At 36.6% G+C, this 22,865-nt stretch overlaps 1 protein-coding gene across 3 annotated transcripts in view; it reads right to left on the bottom strand.

Annotated features, from left to right (window-relative positions):
• Nucleotides 1-512: 512 nt before the first annotated feature.
• Nucleotides 513-22,865, bottom strand: part of FZD3 (frizzled class receptor 3) — a gene marked incomplete at both ends in the record, with an annotated part of 79,873 nt that continues 57,520 nt past the window's right edge. For all 3 annotated transcript variants that reach the window (XM_082655842.1, XM_082655843.1, XM_082655844.1), the window contains 3 exons: nucleotides 513-726; nucleotides 6,996-7,229; nucleotides 11,284-11,432. In XM_082655842.1, coding sequence (XP_082511968.1) covers nucleotides 513-726; nucleotides 6,996-7,229; nucleotides 11,284-11,432 — 597 coding nt within the window. The remainder of the gene's footprint in view (nucleotides 727-6,995; nucleotides 7,230-11,283; nucleotides 11,433-22,865) is intronic.

Raw genomic sequence — 22,865 nt, 5'->3', positions numbered from 1 at the left:
CCCTTGCTGATTTATTAAATTCTCCTACAGTTTAAAAACACAGTTCTTTTTCACTTAGTGGAAAGGAAACTACAAAGTCCTACTGTTTATCTGAGAAATAAACCTTGCATAGAAAATTTCATTAATTCTGAAATTTTGTTTTATTAACAGAACTACCAGAATGTTATCTCACAACTAGTTGATATTATATGAAAGTTCACTATAAAGCAGTCACCACACATTTAGGATTTTTCTAAATATAAAACAAATGGGTTTATAAAAATGCTTACCAGACAAATAATTATTTCTTCATAACCTAGAAATAAGAATTATTTATGCGATAATTCTTAGCATTTTGGATGCCTTGATGTTACAAGTTTGTTGCAGTATAAAAAGCAAAAGTTTACTTTTCAAGGGACACAATCTGCACCTGACTGAAAGCATCATAACAGTGAGTTATGGCAATCAGTCATGCAAAGGCAAAGAAGAAAATCTGCTTTTTAAACAACACAAGTTTTCCACCTTAGGACAATTTAAGCACTGGTTCCATCTTCTTCAATAACCCGATTCATGCTGGTGCCATGTGTGATGTGAGTCATAGGATTATTACTGAGATCTCTGATGCTGCTATGTCGTGACTGTTCATTGAGGCGATGAGAACTACTGTGCCTGGAGTGATCCGTGAGTCGTGACATGCTGCCATGAGGTAGTCTCTCCTCCATTCCTCTGTAACTGCAGGGAGTGTACCTAATATAGGAGAGTTTGTTTTGAAGTAGGTAACAGAACACACTAGAAAATAACACTAAAAATTTTCATGAAAATACCTCATCAAGTGAAATAATTAGGAAACTAACAAGTGAAAAAGTAACAACCAACTTTTGATGATTTACACTCTTGAATTATTCAAGTGGCCAAACAGAAAGGAGAGAAAATCTACTGATTAGGCTCAGAATTAAGGTATGCTTTGCAAAAGGACAGAAGCTGAAGTGAAGAAGAGCTGACTGATCTGGAGCTATGCTAACTAAGTAATGATACTTTTCTCATTCAAATAAGTTTTGGGTTATGAGGTGGGTTCCAGGAGAGGAAGAACAGCAACAGAAGAAATATGACATTGTCCCAGGGAGTTTAGAAGAATGGTTATAATCAGTAGGACAGCAAACTCCAATTTTACTAAAAGAGTAGCATTGGAAAAGTGAGCAAATGAAATTAGAGGAGAAATTACCGTGACCCTAAAAAAAAAAAAAAAGTGAGGGAATTGGCAAGCAATGATGACGCTAGGTGCCGACAGCTTCTTTCCAGAGAGCCCAGTTAACAGCCGAATTAACTACCTGTAAATGGTCTTAATTACTTTTCATTAGGGCTTCAGGCTGTGAGGATGCTATTTTGTAAAAGCTACATCAACTTAAATACAGAAGTAGCAAACTCCTAAGACTTTGTAACCCATATTCCTGCAAAAGCAAATTCTCTCCTTTATCCCTAGCCCAAGACACAGCTTTTGAGTATGTCAACTGGGCTACCTGGCTTATTGCAGACTGTCTTCTCCGTCATTCTACTTATCTTGAAAGGCAGCAGTGGGAGCTGTTAAATTTTCTTTTGTTGCAATTCTGACTCACTGAGCCCCCATCAGAGGTAAGAAAACTCACACTCAAACATACTATACACTTTTTGTAAAAAATATTTAATTTAGAATAACAAAGATCAAAGAAAACAACTGAAAATAATTTATAACTTTAATTAATACATTAAATTTTTTTTTACATTAAATTTTAAGTAGTATTTCTAAAAATAAAAAGGTAGCAGGCCATTCCTTTTTCAAATGGTCATCAAAACAACTAATCACAAGCAGCTGAAGACCTATTGGCTGTCAAAAAGCATTTATCATTTCCCTCATTTAATGATTATAACAAATTTCATGACTCAATATGAATCATTTGTAAAATTTAAAGATTTTAAAGATTGATTCATATACCACTGAGCTGATCTAGTATTATAGCAGTGTTTGTCAAATAATGTTTTCATTAGATCACAGTTTTAAAATTAAGTCCTTTAAAATTATAAAAGAAAGCATGTCTTTTTTCCCAGTTTGCATAAAGCAAAAAAGAACATTTAAGAATAAAAAGCTACATTTAAAATATTTTTTAAATTCCTCATGTTAACGGAATGGTTTATAAAAGAGCATTTAATTCTTATTTATTAAAAGAATTCACATTCAGAATACAAAGGTTTTACCTTTGGTTTGCAAGTTTTGGTAAAATAATTACAATGTTTGCAAATGAAAATATTTCATAATAAGCCTGTTATTCTAGTTAATAATTATGTTACATAATAATCATTGCCCTAAACTGAGTGAAAGATTTCTCCAAATATGATTTGCCAGCCAATATGGAGACTTTTCACCTCTCAATGACTTCATAAGTATCTATTTCAAACAAATATGGCAAATGAAAAAGAGCAAAATATGATCAGTGTTCTAGGAATGATATCAAGGTAATTAAAAATATGAATTGAGTATTTTCTAAAATGAAATCTGTCTTTGAGTTTAATTTAATGAATAAGACTAAAAGAATACCTTTTTTCATAGAAAAAATTGAGTTCTTATGTCTAATTATTTTTTTTTTTTAACTTTTTATTTATTTAGTGTGTGTGGTATGCGGGCCTCTCACTGTTGTGGCCTCTCCCGTTGCGGAGCACAGGCTCCGGACGCGCAGGCTCAGCTCACGGGCCCAGCTGCTCTGCGGCACGTGGGATCCTCCCGGACCGGGGCACGAACCCGTGTCCCCCGCATTGGCAGGCAGACTCTCAACCACTGCACCACTAGGGAAGCCCTGTCTAATTATTTAAGTGAAATATATGGCTATCCACAAAATTCTAGAATATGAACCACCTGCCCATGGATAATTAGGACTCAACTACATAGTAAAATGTCACCTATTTACCAAACTAACCACTCTTTCTCAAACCTCCATCTACCTACTCATCTACTTCCTTTTTTTTGTTGTTGTTGTTTTGCGGTATGCGGGCCTCTCACTGTTGTGGCCTCTCCCGTTGTGGAGCACAGGCTCCGGATGCGCAGGCTCAGTGGCTATGGCTCACGGGCCCAGCCGCTCTGCGGCATGTGGGATCTTCCCAGACCGGGGCACGAACCCATGTCCCCTGCATCGGCAGGCGGACTCTCAAGCACTGCGCCACCAGGGAAGCCCCCACTTCCTTTTTTACATCCTCTCATCTAACTACCAATTACTTATTCTTTGAAGTTGACATACATGTGAAGGTATATTTACCCAAGTCTTATTTTATTTTATGTAGCACTGAGATCAGTAATTATCCATCAAGGAGTCTGGACTAGAGTGAGTACTGAGAAGGAGGAATGTGTGTAAACGTGTGATCTCACAGCCAAGATACCATGAAATGATGAGAAAACCATGGCCAAATATAGTGTTCACGTGTAAACTTAAAAACTGATGCAGAAAGAAATCGCCACGAGATGGCGTGCCCACATTATTTCTAAAGTTGTTTGATAGATTTATTTGTCTCCTAATATGCACCGGGCTAGATACTGTAGGGGAATATACAAATGTCTGTCACCAAGTTCACATCCTCCAGAAACTGCAAACTTAGCCAAGGAAAAACAACTGTATTGAAAATAGGTCACACCGAAAGGATGATTAAAAAGCAATTAATTAACTGCCATGGATATGGGAATCAAGCAGGCCTTAAAGGATGAGTATGATTTTAATTAATCAGAGATAAGAAAGGCCATTACAAGAGGTCATAGTATATCCCCTAGTTTCCATGACACTATACTTTCATAGATTCCTTCATATGTCTATAAGCACTTTCTCTGAATCACATGCTAGGCTATTCTTATTGTATTATTATTACTTTTTTTTAAAGGCACTTAATTGTTTTTTTAATTTTTAAAATTTTTGGCTGCGTTTGGTCTTTGTTGCTGCACGTGGGCTTTCTCTAGTTGTGGTGAGTGGGGGCTACTCTTCGTTATGGTGTGCGGGCTTCTCATTGCAGTGGCTTCTCTTGTTGCGGAGCACAGGCTCTAGGTGTGCAAGCTCAGTAGTTGTGGCTCGCGGGCTCTAGAGCGCAGGCTCAGTAGTTGTGGTGCGTGGGCTTAGCTGCTCTGCGGCATGTAGGATCTTCCAGGACCAGGGCTCAAACCCGTGTCCCCTGCATTGGCAGGCAGATTCTTAACCACTGTGCCACCAGGGAAGTCCCTCTTATTGTATTATCATTACTGTATTTACCAAGGTCTTGTTCTTGGTCTGTTCTTTTTTTTATTAAGATTCAAGGAATTCTATCTCATAATTTTAATTACCAACTACCTTATATTAAAGATTATAAACTTTCTTATCTAAACTCCCATTCCATTCAGATTACTGATGCTGAAATCCCCCTATATTTAATTGCCTTCAGAAATTCTCTACTCAATATGAACTTATCTTGTATTACCATTCACTCACCCTACTTATCTCCTCTGAGATATTTTCATGGGCCAATCTGATCTTCCCCTTTTCTGAAGTTCTATAACATTGATCATCTCTAATACTCACTGTTTTAATTATATGCTGGCTTGCATTATTTTTTAGTTGGTTCTTATGTATATGTCCTATCTTTCTCATAAGGTTATATTCTTCTAGAGTGCAGAAATTATACTTTAGCTTTCTTCTATATATCTCTTTATACACAGAATGCCACATGCATAAGAGCTGTATTCTAACTGTTCATTCCTTATTGAAAAGGATAAGGCTAATAATGTCAAACATCAAATAATGCTGAGAGTCAGTTCATGGAGGGTGGTGTTGACAAAACGTACTCTGAAAGATTCTTTGATTTCCTCCCTCTTTATGAGTGTCTTAAGTTAAGACCTCTAAATTACTCTAGAAACTTCCCAACTGGGCTTACTTACAATCTCCTCTCCTATGCTGTTGTCAAAGTGATCTTCCTAAAATACAAATCTGATTTTATCACTCCAATGCTCAAAGTCTTCTAATAGTTTCTCATTGCTGTAAGGGAAAAAACCCCAAACTTCCCAGCATGTTTCATCTCCTACAGTTGCCCTGGTACTTAACTGCCCGTTTGTCCTCCTTCCCTCCTCATATGCTGTTTCCTTGTCTGAAATTTCCAACTGCCTCCTCTGAATCCTATTCAAATTAAAGTGCTATCCTGTTTGTGAACAAGACTTTCCATGGTGACTTAAATGGTTTTCTTCTCTGGAATCCCAAAGCACTTTGTACATGACTTTATCATATCCATTAAAGTATACTACTACCGACTGTTTACTCTTCTGTCTTCCATCTCTGTGTCCCTAGCACTTAGAAGAATGCTTTTTATTTAGGAGTGCTGAATGGAAGGAAAAGGTAGGAAAGAGAAGATCTTTGAATGTGATTAAAAAACAGGTCATTGGTGATGTTAGAAGTGGGTAAGAAGGTGAAAAAGACTAGAAATACAAGGAATGAAGGATGCAATTGGTAGAATGGAAATATTCAAAATATTCATTTCAAAAATCTGGCAAGGAAAAGAAAAAGAAATGGATAAAAGATAGAAAATATATGATAGTCAAAGAAAGGCTGCTACTTTTTAAAACATAGGGTAGCTGACCAAGTTAGAAGGCGAAAGCAAGCAAGTTGAGAGGACAAACCAGAAGGACTAAAAAGACAGTAAGTATAGGAATCATATCCTACACTAGGAGGACAGGGAACACTGAGAGAAAGGCTGGAATGAGACTGGAAGGATACAGGACAGCTGTAGAAACAGATGTTTCAAAGTGAACAAAGAATTTCAGGCATTATAATTTTCATTCTTTCAGTTTCCCAAACTAGAAATATTAAAAAAAAAATCTTTGGCACATTCCTTCTCTCCAATTGCTTTAATCCATCTCCAACTCCTATCACTTCATTTCTTCTTTTCAAATATCCTTCAGATCAGCTCTTCCTCTCTTGCCACTGCCACTGTTCTTCCATAAGCCTTCATCATCTCTCGGCTGAATTAATGCAAAGCTCCTAAGAAGTTTCTAATTCTAGTGTCTCCACCATCAAATTTAACAGGAAAGCACATCCAGCCCACTCTCAAACATTCTCTGTGAAGCTTTTTCCCATCCCCTTCCCCACCACAATTAACCACCCCCTCGTCCAAGCTACTAAACAGGGGTTGGCCAACTATGGTCTGCCAGTCAAATGAGGCCCCTTGCTATTTTTGTAAATAGTTTTACTGGAACACAGCCATTCCCATTTTGACTACATATTGTCCATGGCTGCTTTCATGCTACAACAGCAGAAATGAATAGTTGTCAACAAAGACCATATGACCCACAAAGACTAAAGTTATTTATTATGTGGCTCTTTATAGAAAAAGTTTGCCAACCTCTGGACTATACCATTATATTTGCATTTTACTTTAATTATTAACTTATAATAATGATAATAAAAGTTGATATCAGGCACTTACTGAGATGGGCACTGTTCCAAACAATTAGGTACATTATCTCATTTATTGTTTACAACATTGCTAAAGGGGCAAATATTACTATTTCCATTTTACAGATGAGGAAACTGAGGCTTATCATTCCAGACTCCATGCTTTTAACCACAACACGAATAATGACTACACTATCTTTCTTGAGCTTATTAAGAACAAAGATCATGCCTAAATCATCTTTGTATTCCCAGAGCCTAGCACAATGCCTGACATGGTAGGTATTCCATAACTGTTTGCCAAATTAATCTTACTAAAATAACCACTTTTACCCTGCCTTCTCCCTGATCAGTAATACCCGTCAATAACTCCATATTGCTTGCTGCATCGAGTCAAACTCTAAACTCCTCTGACTGGCATTAAGTCTGACCATAATCTGGGACAACTGTACCTAGGAAAGTTCAAAAACGTTAATAATGATCAGCTTCTTTTTCAGAATTGGCTACTCTTCCAATAGTAGTAGTCACATTGGCTACTCGCCGTGTGACTCTAATTCAGCACATGAAATAAACTAATCTACCAATAAAACTCACCTGCCATCACGGGATCTGTGGAGGCTGCCATGGTAGCTGCTCACTTTGCTGTGGACACTCCCTGCTTTGCTTCTCTGATCATCCACCATGGCCAGCTGAGTTGAAGAAGCATGTGTGGATGTTCCTTGAGTGGAAGTTCCTCTTGATTTTCTTATAATAGGAGTATTTGGATCCCTCAGGAGGGACTGAGCGAAATCAGGTTCCTGGAGTACCTGTCGGCTCTCATTCACTATCCTAGACAACAAAATACTAAGTTTAAGATACAGACTAACATCTCTAGTTTTTTGACAAATTGATGTTTTTCTTGAAATTAATTCCTTCCCAAATAATGTCTTTAGGACAGATATAAGGTAACACTGTTGACCAAAGAAAGAATATAACAAAAATCTGTGTCAATCTGTTCCCAAAAGTGGTAGGATAGAAAGAGGTTCGTATTAGAATAAGGAAATCAGGATTTTAGTTCCAACTCTGTCAATAAATATATAATCTTAGGCAACTCACTATCCCCTTTTCTTAATTTTCCTCATCTATAAAATGAAGGTGCACAATTTCATCATTTCTAAAAAGTCCCTTTCAGCTAAAGAAATTTATCATTCTCAAGGACACTGAAATATTACAAAGGTACTATTATAAAGTAGAAATACTATTTTCTTGCATGGTTTATGGAAGTAGTAGAGGCTTCATCATGGCATAGACACATTTTTTAATTTGTAAGAGCAGTTGTTTTAAGGTAACAAGTTGACTTTATGACAGAACATTTGTCTAGTGCTGGAATAAACATGAATGATCATAACTAGAACAAAACATATGAAAAATTAATTTAAGCAAACATACAATTAAGTCCCAGAACCATTAAAGGCTTAGGAAAAAAGAATTAAGGGGATGAATTATGTCCAGAGCAAAAGTCTTTTTTTTTTTTTTTGTGGTACGCGGGCCTCTCACTGTTGTGGCCTACTCCCGTTGTGGAGCACAGGCTCCGGACGCGCAGGCTCAGTGGCCATGGCTCACGGGCCCAACCGCTCCGTGGCATGTGGGATCTTCCCGGACCGGGGCACGAACCCGCGTCCCCTGCATCGGCAGGTGGACTCTCAACCACTGCGCCACCAGGGAAGCCCCAGAGCAAAAGTTTTTAACTGCTATGAAAGGGTTAAAAGCAGACAGATGTTCATGATGATGAACAAAGTGGTAATTAATAAAAGAGCCAATTAAATAGTTGCAAAGGTCAGTGTATCAGTTTGTGTAAATAATGACTATGAGAATCATACATAAAGTTAAAATTAGACAATTTCATTAAAAAAAACCTCTCCAACATGTAAAGATTGGATCATACATTGAGAAAGTGCATATATTCTAAGTTTTCGAATTAGAAAAAGATCATTGTTGTTATTGCCATTGTTGTTTTAGTGCTGGGGTAGAAGGGCTGAAAGACTAATATTTGTTGAGTACCTGAATTGTGCCAGGTATTTTACATATACTCTCCTTTAATCTTTCTTAATAATGTTTTTATTATAGAGATTAAGTCCTAAAAAGATATTAGATATCCATTAAGAATAAATATTGTGATCCCCATTTTATAGATGAAGAAACTGAGGTTCTAAGGGATTAAAGGACTTTCCAAAAGTCATACAACAAAACAGCAGTTGGGGGTGTGAGGGAGGGAGATGCAAGAGGGAAGAGATATGGGGACATATGTATATGTATAACTGATTCACTTTGTTATAAAGCAGAAACTTTGACATACCACTGTAAAGCAATTATACTCTAATAAAGATGTTTAAAAAAACAAAAAACAGCAGTTGGGGATCAAACTTAAGTTTAAATGGCTTCAAAGACAATCATAAAGTAATGATAAAACATAATGTTTATGTACATGATAAAAACAAAATGTCAAAAACTAAATAGAATAAAGTACAACTCAAAGATAGTTAAAACAACATTTGTTCTTGTGTTATCAATGGCCCTATTCATATATACATACATCCCAAGTCACTCTGGATTGCTGAATTTGTTTTCTAAACTTATTTTTAAAAATTGGTTCAAACTGACTTCTGGTCATTCCAAAAATTTAATCCACCTTCAAATGGTGAAGGTCTGTCCCCTCATTTTACAAATAAGAAAACAGAGGTCCAGAGAAATTAAGTGCCGTGACCCAGATAATTCCAAAAGAAGATTTCTAAAAATATTTCAATCAGTGTCAGAAATATTAGCATAAGCACAGTCTTAAATGTGGCTTCATTCAGAGGAAGAACACTAATTTGATTTGCATAATTTTAGAAGCCAGTCTTTTGACACACAGTATAACAGAGGGGTTAAGAGCAGGCTAGAGTCACACTGCTTGGGTGTGAATCTCAATTCTACCATTCACTAGCTATTAAACCTTGGTTCTATGCCTCAGTTTCTTATCTGTAAAATGACGATCTCCCTCACAAGGTTGTTTAGAGGATTAAATGATTTAATAATATGTAAAATGCTTAGAACAGTGCTTGGAGTATTAAGTGTGCTCAATTAATTGATAACCATTATTATGATTACTCCATAGTCATTTCTCAAAGGCTCAACCAGACAAATGCTAGAAATGGCTGTAGGGTGCTCACACTCTTGAGGAGTGGTACTCTAGCCCAGAGCACTGGAGGGTCACAATGACTTTGTTGGGTTGCGGGGGTGGTCCATGGTTCCAGAAAACCAAATAGAAGGGTTCTTGGGAGTTCTAACCAGGTTCAAAAGGATTCTGACCCAACCAGGATCCCCCAAATAACTGGAAAGATTCCTCAAAAGGGTAGCTTGGGTTTAGCTCCATCTGGAGTTTCTAGTACAACAGAATTGTTGTATTACAGAATTGTTTGTGTATGGTCCAGAGATGACCAGGAATGTTTAATTCAAACCCTCAGAATTATGTTTTACTGTGATTAAAACATATTTAAAAATTTCAAAAAATATACAGATAAATCCCCCAAGGAAGGATGTTCCACAAAAAGCAAGGACTTGGTCTGTTTTGTATGCTACTGAATCCTTGGCATCCCAATATAGTTCAAAGCACACAGTAAACATTCATTAAAGACTTTCTCAAAGGATGAATTCTTAGGAAATACATTTTTGTTGTTGAACTCATCTTTCCCCTTCTTTCCTTCTCTGCCCTATGAAACTGTATTTAAAGGGGAAATGCATTATCTGATATTACTAGCAGTAGTCTCAGATATGGTAATAAGAAATGTACACTTTAAAACTGTGATTTAAAAAAATCTCAATCTAATCGATGTAACAGAAGCTGCTAATTACTGGTATTTTAGAAAATACAGATCCTGCTAATGCAGTACTTTAAGTTGTATAAAAAAAGTACATTAACCCATAAAAGACACAATAACATTTTAAATATAATCTTAAGAGTTTTACAGACTATCCCACCAAATCCATTTTCCATGGAACTTAGGTTAAGTAAAATCATAAGAATATAGACTCCACTAACTTGGAATTTGTGATAATTCAAATACAGTATACATATAAGACTTATACTTAGTAAACACTTTGAAGTCATTTGTTCCTTTGTGAACACTGCAGGGTCTTATTTTGTTTTGTTTTGTTTCATTAATTATGGGGTCAAAAAATTCAAGATTCCTCAAATATGCCCTGAGAAGACTGCTTTGGCAAATCTTATATTTTACCGTGACAGTCTAATATGCAATGTGGCCAACTATGAATTAAAATAATTTCTTTAACATATTCCATTTTATCTACTAATATCATTTTGCTATTTTGGCTTTAACGTGTACCTCATGAGAATGGAATAACATGCTGTCTCTTTAAATAATTTATGGTACAACCTGGAAGAATGATGGACAGTTGGAAATGGAAGTCTAATCTAATACCTATGTGACTTCAGCCAAGGCACTTAACCTCTCTGTGCCTCAGTTTTCTCATCTGTAACACTGAGATGATAATACACACCAGTCCTCAGAGAAGTGTCAAGAAGATCAAATAAGAATATATATAAAATCATTAATTTGTTTTTAATTTTAAGAAGATTATGATTTGGATTTTTTAAAATAAAGATTGGTCTTCCCTCAAATATTCTGAATTAGTAAGGAATAGGCCTTAAGCCTGGTTCTACTTGGCTATCTTTTCTGAGTAAGTTTTTAACTGTGATTTAAGGTTTAATCATAACTGGTGGAAGCTGAGGTTACAATCTTTTTGGAATACTTCCTCCAAATCCAAATTATTTTAACACAGGAAACACAAAAATATTGCGTAAATGTGAAGTTTGTGAACACCATGATAATTTACTTCAACTTACTCTTTTTTCCTACGACCATGAAAAAAACTGGCCCATTCAAAGCATGTCTTTTTGCTTCCAACCCAAAAAATGGAAGGAATACCAACTATGAGAGCCATCAGGTATTTCATCAGAAAGACAATCAGGTCTGGACGACTCATTTGAGTAACCTACAAGAAGGGAAAGAAAAATATCTTACACATATAAATAGAATTTTCTATTAAAGGCCATTATAAAATCTTTTAAATAAAATAAATAGTAAAATAATTCTATAAGTCTGATATTTTCACTTACACAGTTCTATAGTTAATTTTCTTGTTATATGGAAAAGACACACTACTGAAAATTTGACAACAAATTTATGTTCTATATTTTGAGTTCTATAGTCTTCTTATTAGCTCATATTGGATACCTTCTAAAGAAAAAGATTACTAATATAGAAAATATACCATGAATAGGAATAGAGGCTCAAATAATACCTATATTCTTCTTGGCCAATTTCACTCATCTTATCATTGGTCATCACAATACACAATTAGGAAAGTGTTAATCTTTCCCCCCCATTTTATTAATTCCTGTTTTTATATTTAATATGCTCTTCCTCCTACCTACTTTCATGTTTACTTTGCTGGCTGTTTTCAAGCTTCCTCTTTAACCTATGAGTGAGTTTTTTAGTTTCTATTCAGATGAGTTTTTTTAAAAGTTCTCTTTATTGTTGATTTCAAGTTTAGTTACTGTGGTCATAGAATGTGGTCTATTTGATTCTGGTTACCTTAAATTTTGGGGACTTCTTTTGTGATTTAGGACACAGTCCATTTTAAAGTATTCCTCATGTACTCAAAAATAACGCTTACTCTCTATTTGTTGGGTACAAAATTTTCTATATGTATTAGATCAACTTTATTAGTTGTGTTGTTCAAATCTTCTATACAGGCATCCTCAGAGATATTGTAAGTCTAGTTCCAGACCACCACAATAAAGCAAATACCACAATAATGTGAGTCATGGGGATAATTCTGTTTCCCAGTGCATATAAAAGTTATGTTTACACTATAATGTAGTTGAATAAGTATGCAATATTTACTCATAAGTGTCTAAATAACAATGTTCATACCTTAATTAAAAAATACTTTATTGCTAAAAAATGGCAACCATCATTGAGCCTTCAATGAGTCGTACTCCTTTTGTGTGGAGAGTCTCGCCTCAATGTTGAAAGCTGCTGACTGATCAGGGTGGTGGCAGCTGAAGGCTGGGGTGGCCGTGACAATTGCTTAAAATAAGACCACAGTGAAGTGTGCCTCATCCATTGCCTCTTCTTTTCATGAACAATTTCTCTGTAGCAGGCAATGGTGTTTGAAAGCATTTTACCCAAAGTAGAACTTCTTTCAAAACTGGAGTCAAACCCTGCCACTTCTTAATCAACTAAGTTTATATAATATTCTAAATCCTCTGTTGTCATTTCAACAAGATCTTCACAGCATCTTCACCAGAAGCAGATTCCACCTTGAGAAGTCAGATTGTTCATGCTCACCTATAAAAAGCAACTCCTCATCCATTAAAGTTTTATCATGAGATTGTAGCAATTTAGTCACATCTTTAAGGCTGCACTTATAATTCTAGTTCTCTTGCTACTTCCACTATATCTGCAGTTACTTCCTCCACTGAAGTCTTAAAGCCCTCCAAGTCATCCATGAGGGCTGGAATCAACTTCTTTCAAACTCCTGTTAATGTTGATATTTTGACCTCTTCCCATGAATCATGAATGTTCTTAATGGCATCTAGAATGGTGAATCCTTTCCAGAAGGTTTTCAATTGACTTTGCCCAGGTCCATCAGAGGAATCACTATCTATGGCAGCTATAGCCTCAAACAGTGTAATTTCTTATGGGAATTCCCTGGTGGTCCAGTGGCTAGAACTTGGCGCTTTCACTGCAGTGGCCCGGGTTCAATCCCTGGTAGGGGAACTAAGATCCCACAAGCTGAGCAACACGTGGCAAAAAAAAAAAAAAAAAGTGTATTTCTTAAATAATAAAGACTTGAAAGTTGAAATTACTCCTTGATCTGTGGGCTGCAGAGTGGATGTTGGGTAGGCAGGCATGAAAATAACATTAATCTTGTACATCTCCATCAGAGTGCTTGGGTGACCAGATGCATTGTCAATAAGCAGTAACATTTTCAAAGGAATCTTTTCTGAGCAGTAGATCTCAACAGTGGGCTTCAGTAAACCATGTTGTAAACAGTTGTGCTGTCATCCAGACTTTGTTTTTCCATTTTGAGAGCACAGGCAGAGTAGATTTAGCATAATTCAAAATGGTAAATGAACATTAGCTTCAACTTAAAACTCACCAGCTACATTAGCCCTTAACAAGAGTCACCCTGTCCTTTGAAGCTCTCACGGCAGGCACTGACTTCTCCCCTCTAGCTATGAAAGTCCTGGCAGCATCCTCTTCCAATATAAGACTTTCATCTACATTGAAAATCTGTTGTTCAGTGCAGCCAGCCGCCTTCATTAATTTTCTTAGCTAGATCTTTTGGATAACTTGCTGCAGCTTCTGCATCAGCACTTGCTGCTTCACCTTGCACTTTTATGTTATAGAGATGGCCTCTTTCCTTAAATCTCATGAATCAACGTCTGCTAGCTTCAAACTTTTCTTCTGCAGCTTCCTCATCTCTCGGCCTTCATAGAATTGAAGAGAGTTAGGGCCTTGCTCTGGATTAGGCTTTGGTTTAAGGGAATGTTGTGGCTGGTTTGTTCTTCTATCCAGACCACTAAAACTTTCTCTATATTGGCAATAAGGCTTTCCCACTTTCTTATCATTAGTGTGTTCACTGGAATAGCACTTTTAATTTCCTTCGAGAACTTTCCCTCTGTGTTCACAACTTGGCTAACTGTTTGGTTCAAGAGGCCTAACTTTTTGCCTGTTTCGACTTTCAACATGCCTTCCTCACTAGGCTTAATCATTTCTAGCTTTTCATTTCAAGTGAGAGATGTGCAACTCTCCCTTTCACCTGAATCCTTACAGACCATTGTTAAGGTTAGTTGGCCTGATTTCAATATTGTTGTGTCTAAGCTAATAGGGAGGTCCAAGGAGAGCCTTTTATATGCACATGGAAACCAAAAAATTTGTGTGACTTGCTTTATTGTGATATTTGCTTTATTGCAGTGGTCCGGAACCAAACCTGCAATATCTCTGAGGTATGTCTGTAATGTGAGAATTACCAAAATGTGACACAGAGACAGGAAGTGAGCAAATGCTGTTGGAAAAATGGTACCAACAAACTTGCTCAACACAGGGTTGCCACAAACCTTCAATTTGTAAAAAATGCATTATCTGCAAAGCACAATAAAGCGAAGTGCAATAAAACCAGGTACACATGTTTTCCTGACTAATTTTCTGTTTACCTATCCATTTTAATAGAGGTATGCTAAACTGTGGGCTGATCAGTTTTCCTTCTAATCCTGTCATTTTTCACTTTTAAGCCTATGTTACGTGTTATATAAATGTTCTAGCTGCCCAATTTACTTTTTTAGTGCTCTTCACCTCTAACAGTATTTTATGTGACATTAATATTGCCACATCAGCTTTTTATTTCATCATACCAGCACATCTTCAAGGTGTATCTTTTCCTATTTACCAATGTATTTCTTTCAAGTCTGTTTGGGTTATACTGCTGCTTTTAAACAATATATAGTTTACTCCTTCTAAAGTATAAACTCCATGAGGAGTTTTTTTCCCCAATGGTTTTATCCCCAGAGCCTAGACCAGTGTCTGGCACATAGTTAAGTGCACAATAAATACTCACATACATTTACAATATATACTTATACTTCGTATTATGAGAAAAAAAATACATTGAAAATTATTCAGCACTGCTAGAGACTGTTTCAAGATGGCAGAGTAGAAGGACGTACACTCACTCCCTCTTGCGAGAGCACTGGAATCACAACTAACTGCTGAACAATCATCGACAGGAAGAAACTGGAAATCACCAAAAAAGATACCCCACATCCAAAGACAAAGGAGAAGCCACAATGAGATGGTAGGAGGGGTGCAATCACAATAAAATCAAATCCCATAACTGCTGGGTGGGTGACTCACAAACTGGAGAACACTTATACCACAGAAGTCCATCCACTGGAGTGAAGGTTCTGAGCCCCATGTCAGGCTTCCCAACCTGGGGGTCCAGCAACTAGAGGAGGAATTCCTAGAGAATCAGACTTTGAAGGCTAGCTGGATTTGACTGTAGGACTTCAACAGGACTGCGGGAAACAGAGACTCCACTCCTGGAGGGCACACACAAAGTAGTGTGTGCATTGGGACCCAGGGGAAGGAGCAGTGACCCCAGGGGAGACTGAACCAGACCTAACTGCTAGTGTTGGAGGGTCCCTTGCAGAGGTAGGGGGTGGCTGTGTCTCACCATGAGGACAAGGACACTGGCAGCAGAAGAGCTGGGAAGTGCTCCTTGACGTGAGCCCTCCCAGAGTCCGCCATTAGTCCCACCAAAGAGCCCAGGGAAGGCTCCAGTGTTGGGTCACCTCAGGCCAAACAACCAACAAGGAGGGAACCCAGCCCCACCCATCAGGAGACAACAGGATTAGTGTTTTACTGAGCTCTGCCCACCAGAGCAACACCTAGCTCTACCCACCACCAGTCCCTCCCATCAGGAAACTTGCACAAGCCTCTTAGATAGCCTCATCCACCAGAGGGCAGACAGCAGAAGCAAGAAAAACTACAGTCCTGCAGCCTGTGGAACAAAAATCACATTCACAGAAAGACAGACAAGATGAAAAGGCAGAGGGCTATGTACCAGATGAAGGAACAAGATAAAACCCCAGAAAAACAACTAAATAAAGTGCAGATACGAAACCTTCCAGAAAAAAGAATTCAGAATGATGATACTGAAGATGATCCAGGACCTCAGAAAAAGAATGGAGGCAAAGATTGAGAAGATGCAAGAAATGTTTAACAAAGACCTAGAAGAATTAAAGGACAAACACCTCAAAGAATTAAAGAACAAACAAACAGAGATAAACAATACAATAACTGAAATTAAAAATACACTACAAGGAATCAATAGCAGAATAACTGAGGCAGAAGAACGGAGAAGTGACCTGGAAGACAGAATGGTGGAGTTCACTGCTGTGGAACAGAATAAAGAAAAAAGAATGAAAAGAAATGAAGACAGCCTGAGAGACTTCTGGGGCAACATTAAATGCAACAACATTCGCATTATAGGGGTCCCAGAAGGAGAAGAGAGAGAGAAAGGACCCGAGAAAATATTTGAAGAGATTATAGTTGAAAACTTCCCTAACACGGGAAAGAAAATAGCCACTCAAATCCAGGAAGCACAGAGAGTACCAGGCAGGATAAACCCAAGGAGAAACACACTGAGACACACAGTAATCAAACTGATAAAAATTGAAGACAAAGAAAAATTACTGAAAGCAACAAGGGAAAAACAACAAATAACATACAAGGGAACTCCCATAAGGTTAACAGCTGATTTCTCAGCAGAAACTCTACAAGCAAGAAGGGAGTGGCATGATATACTTAAAGTGATGAAAGGAAAGAATCTACAACCAAGATTACACAACCCAGCAAGGATCTCATTCAGATTTGAAGGAGAAATCAAAAGCTTTACAGACAAGCAAAAGCTAAGAGAATTCAGCATCAAGACCCGTATATATGCTGTCTACAAGAGACCCACTTCAGACCTAGGGACACATACTGACTGAAAGTGAGGGGATAGAAAAAGATATTCCATGCAAATGGAAATCAAAAGAAAGCTGGAGTAGCAGTACTCATATCAGATAAAATAGACTTTAAAACAAAGAATGTTACAAGAGACAAGGAAGGACACTACATAATGATCAAGGGATCAGTCCAAGAAGATATAGCAATTGTAAATATATATGCACCCAACATAGGAGCACCTCAGTACATAAGACAACTGTTAACAGCTATAAAAGAAGAAATCGACAGTAACACAATAATAGTGGGGGACTTTAACACCTCACTTACACCAATGGACAGATCATCCAAAATGAAAGTAAATAAGGAAACAGAAGCTTTAAATGATACAATAGACCAGATAGATTTAATTGATATTTATAGGACATTCCATCCAAAAACAGCAGATTACACTTTCTTCTTAAGTGCACACGGAACATTCTCCAGGATAGATCACATCCTGGGTCATAAATCAAGCATCAGTAAATTTAAGAAAATTGAAATCATATCAAGCATCTTTCCTGACCACAATGTTATGAGATTAGAAATCAATTACAGGGAAAAAAACGTAAAAAACACAAAAACATGGAGGCTAAACAATATGTTACTAAATAACCAAGGGATCACTGAAGAAATCAAAGAGGAAGTCAAAAAATACCTAGAGACAAATTACAATGTAAACACAATGATCCAAAACCTATGGGATGCAGCAAAAGCAGTTCTAAGAGAGAAGTTTATAGCAGTACAAGCCTACCTCAAGAAACAAGAAAAATCTCAAATAAACAATCTAACCTTACACCTAAAGGAACTAGAGAAAGAAGAACAAACAAAACCCAAAGTTAGCAGAAGGAAAAAAAATGATAAAGAATAGAGCAGAAATAAATGAAATAGAAACAAAGAAAATAATAGCAAAGATCAATAAAACTAAAAGCTGGTTCTTTGAGAAGATAAACAAAATTGATAAACCATTAGCCAGACTCATCAAGAAAAAGAGGTAGAAGACTCAAATCAATAAAATTAGAAATGAAAAAGGAGAGGTTACAACAGACACCACAGAAATACAAAGCATCCTAAGAGACTACTACAAGCAATTCTTTGTCCATAAAATGGACAACCTGGAAGAAATGGACAAATTTTTAAAAAGGTATAACCTTTGAAGACTGAACCAGGAAGAAATAGAGACTATGCGCAGACCAATCACAAGTAATGAAATTGAAACTGTGATTAAAAATCTTCCAACAAACAAAAGTCCAGGACCAGATGGCTTCACAGATGAATTCTATCAAAGATTTATAGAAGAGCTAACACCCATCCTTCTCAAACTCTTCCAAAAAACTGCAGGGGAAGGAACACTCCCAAACTCATTCTATGAGGCCACCATCACCCTGATACCAAAACCAGACAAACATACTACAAAAAAAGAAAATTACAGACCAATATCACTGATGAATATAGATGCAAAAATCCTCAACAAAATACTAGCAAACAGAAGCCAACAACACATTAAAAGGATCATACACCATCATCAAGTGGGATTTACCCCAGGGATGCAAGGATTCTTCAATATACACATATCAATCAATGTTATACACCATATTAACAAACTGAAGAATAAAAACCATATGATTATCTCAACAGATGCAGAAAAAGCTTTTGACAAAATTCAACACCGGTTTATGATAAAAAACTCTCCAGAAAGGGGGCACAGAGGGAACCTACCTCAACATAATAAAGGCCATATATGACAAACCCACAGCAAACATCATTCTCAATGGTGAAAAACTGAAAGCATTTCCTCTAAGATCAGGAACAAGACAAGGATGTCCACTCTTCACCACTATTATTCAACATAGTTTTGGAAGTCTTAGGGCAATCAGAGAAGAAAAAGAAATAAAAGGAATACAAATTGGAAAAGAAGAAGTAACTGTCACTGTTTGCAGATGACATGATACTATACATAGAGAATCCTAAAGATGCCACCAGAAAACTACTACAGCTAATCCATGAATTTGGTAAAGTTGCAGGATACAAAATTAATGCACAGAAATCTCTTGCATTCCTATACACTAACGATGAAAAATCTGAAATAGAAATTAAGGAAACACTCCCATTTACCACTGCAACAAAAAGAATGAAATACGTAGGAATAAACCTACCTAGGGAGACAAAAGACCTGTATGCAGAAAACTGTAAGACACTGATGAAAGAAATTAAAGATGATACAAACAGATGGAGAGATATACCATGTTCTTGGATTGGAAGAATCAACATTGTGAAAATGACTATACTACCCAAAGCAATCTACAGATTCAATGCAATCCCTATCAAATTAGCAATGGCATTTTTTACGGAACTAGAACAAAATATCTTAAAATGTGTAGGGAGACACCAAAGACCCCGAATAGCCAAAGCAGTCTTGAGGGAAAAAAACGGAGCTGGAGGAATCAGACTCCCTGACTTCAGACTATACTACAAAGCTACAGTAATCAAGACAATATGGTACTGGCACAAAAACAGAAACACAGATCAATGGAACAAGATAGAAAACCCAGAGGTAAACCCACACACCTATGGTCAACTAATCTATGACAAAAAAGGCAATGATATACAATGGAGAAAAGATAGTCTCTTCAATAAGTGGTGCTGGGAAAACTGGACAGCTACATGTAAAAGAATGAAATTAGCACATTCTCTAACACCATACACAAAAATAAATCAAAATGGGTTAGAGACTTAAATGTAAGACTCGACACTATAAAACTCTTAGAGAAAAACATAGGAAGAACACCCTTTGACATAAATCACAGCAAGATCTTTTTTGATCCATCTCCTAATGGAAATAAAATGGAATGGAAATAAAAACAAAATGGAATGGAAATAAAAATAAACAAATGGGACCTAATGAAACTTAAAAGCTTTTGCAAAGCAAAGGAAACTACAAACAAGATGAAAAGACAACCCTCAGAATGGGAGAAAATATTTGCAAATGAATCAATGGACAAAGGATTAATCTCCAAAATATATAAACAGCTCATGCAGCTCAATATTAAAGAAACAAACAACCCAATCCAAATATGGGCAGAAGATCTAAATAGACATTTCTCCAAAGAAGACATACAGATGGCCAAGAAGCACATGAAAAGCTGCTCAACATCACTAATTATTGGAGAAATGCAAATCAATACCACAATGAGGTATCACCTCACACCAGTTAGAATGGGCATCATCAGAAAATCTACAAACAAATGCTGGAGAGGGTGTGGAGAAAAGGGAACCTCTCTTGCACTGTTTGTTGGTGGGAAGGTAAATTGATACAGCCACTATGAAGAAAAGTATGGAGGTTCCTTAAAAAACTAAAAACAGAATTACCATATGACCCAGCAATCCCACTACTGGGCATACACCCAGAGAAAACCATAATTCAAAAAGACACATGCACCCCAATGTTCATTGCAGCACTATTTACAATAGCTAGGTCATGGAAGCAACTTAAATGTTCATCAACAGACGAATGGATAAAGAAGATGTGGTACATATATACAGCAGAATATTACTCAGCCATTAAAAGGACCGAAATTGCATCATTTGTAGAGACGTGGATGGATCTAGAGACTGCCATACAGAGTGAAGTAAGTCAGAACGAGAACAACAAATATCGTATATTAACGCATATATGTGGAACCTAGACAAATGGTACAGATGAACCGGTTTGCAGGGCAGAAATAGAGACACAGATATAGAGAACAAATGTATGGACACCAAGGGGGTAAAGCGGCGGGGTGGTGGTGGTGGTGTGATGAATTGGGAGACTGGGATTGACATATACTAATATGTATAAAATGGAAAACTAATAAGAACCTGCTGTATAAAAAAATAAATAAAATTCAAAAAAAAAAGAACAGTCTAAATGAGCAACAACAGCAAAGGGAACAAGTAAATACGGATTATTTTGCAACCGCTAAAGATCGTAAATATGGAAACTATGTAGCAACTTGGAAAATAGCTTACAGGGTAATGTTACTTGAAGTAACCAGGAAACATATGTATGCATACACCATGATTCAACTATTTTAAATTTTGTTTTCAAAATGAGACAAAAGGAAAACTAAAAACAATATGGTTAGAGAGTGAGATTTTGAGGCTTTTATTTCTTTATAAAGTTTGCTCTAATGTACTATTTTGTTTGTGCTATGAATAAAAATCAAGGTGGAGCAGTACCAAAAAAATAATTATTCAGCACCTCCATCTCCTTGAACAAGATTATGCTCCTAGCACACTTTAGCTACCTATACTCGTTATTATTTTCCAGACATTCAGAACAACCTTTACAAAAAGAACTGGTTCTGTTATTATTATTGTTAATTAACTTTGCCAAAAAGTACACTCGACTCCTATCTTTGGGGTTCTCTTTTCTTCTTGCTAAAGGATGCCCTTTAGAAATTCTTACAGTTAGGGTGTGCCAGAGATAAATTATTTTAGTCTTTGCCCAAAAATGTCTTTATCTTGTCCTCAATCTTGAATGGTGGTTTAGATGGATAAAGTCATCATCTCTCAGCATTTTAAAGACATTAATTCATTAGCTTCTATGATTGCTGTTGAAAAGCTTGTGTAATTGATAATCTTTTGGAGATTTATTTCTTCTCTCTGGTAGCTTTTAAGTTTGTCTCTATCCTTCTGTCTTATAGTTGCAATGAATGTTTCTCATTGTGATTGGTTTTTATTTGTCCTGCTTAGTATGCAGAGTGTACATTTAATCTGAGAACTCAAGTTTTCAATTCTGAAAAATTCAAAGACATTAGCGCTTTAGTTATCACTTCTTAGTCATTCTTATGGCCTCCTGTTCTAGAACTCCCGTAAGATGTATACTGAAGTCCCTCAACCTAATTTTTAAAATATCTCTTAATGGCATAATTAGATAATTTTGAGTATTTTATGTCTCTCTGCATTCTGCATTCTGGGTGATCTCTTCAGAACAATTTTCCATTTCACTAATTCGCTCTTCAATCATGTCTACTTTAGAGTTCATTCCATCTATTGACTTAATTCCCATAACTTCATTTTTAAGCTAATTGGTTTTTATATTTGTCTATTCTTATTTCATTTCTGCTAATTTATCATAATTTCTTATTCCTTTAAAGTGGTTTTTATTATTTATCTTTTGAAGAATCCTAAACATACTTATTTAAAAATAAGTCTTTAAAAATTTTTATTACTTTTATTTCATCTGGGAGTGAATCCATCTTCTGACTCTTTTTATTGGACGTCTTTCTAGGTTTAGCTTTTCTGTTTCATTGTGCTTTGGAATTTTAGTTTACAGATCTTGCATGAGAGAGTTCTCCCTCTGTCTTTCTCTCTCCCTCACTCCCTCCATATATCTCACCTGTTTCATTCCTTTTTTGTCTTCACCAGTACCCATGAGGCCCTAGTTAAAAACCAAGTCTAATATTCGTGACTGCACACTCCAGATATTATCAGGTACTGCAGGTTCAGGTACTGAGTCATTGCAGTTTGGCCCTCCTACATCTCTAGATAAGTATTTTAAGCATTTTTATACTATATACAGCTTCAGAGAACAGTTGTACCTTTTATACAAACTTCCTTTCAGGAGCAGGAGAGTCCCATTTCCAATTCCTACTTTTAACCAGAGCACCTAGTTCTGGTCCTGACTCCCATGTGACACTTTTACCTCCCTATATCCCATAGAAAATGAATGCCCTAGCCACCTCCAGCAACTTCAGACCTAGATTCTAGTAGCCCCTGTTTTTATCTCTAGTCATCATTTTGCATTTCTATTCTACAAATTAGTTTATTTTGCCTTTTAGGCTGACTCTGTTTAAAATTTTTTCTTATTACATTTTATCTCTAACTGGCA

This window comes from Grampus griseus (assembly GCF_964374135.1).
Source record: "Grampus griseus genome assembly, chromosome: 6".
NCBI lineage: Eukaryota > Metazoa > Chordata > Mammalia > Artiodactyla > Delphinidae > Grampus > Grampus griseus.
This window is presented reverse-complemented; position numbering and strand designations above follow the sequence as displayed.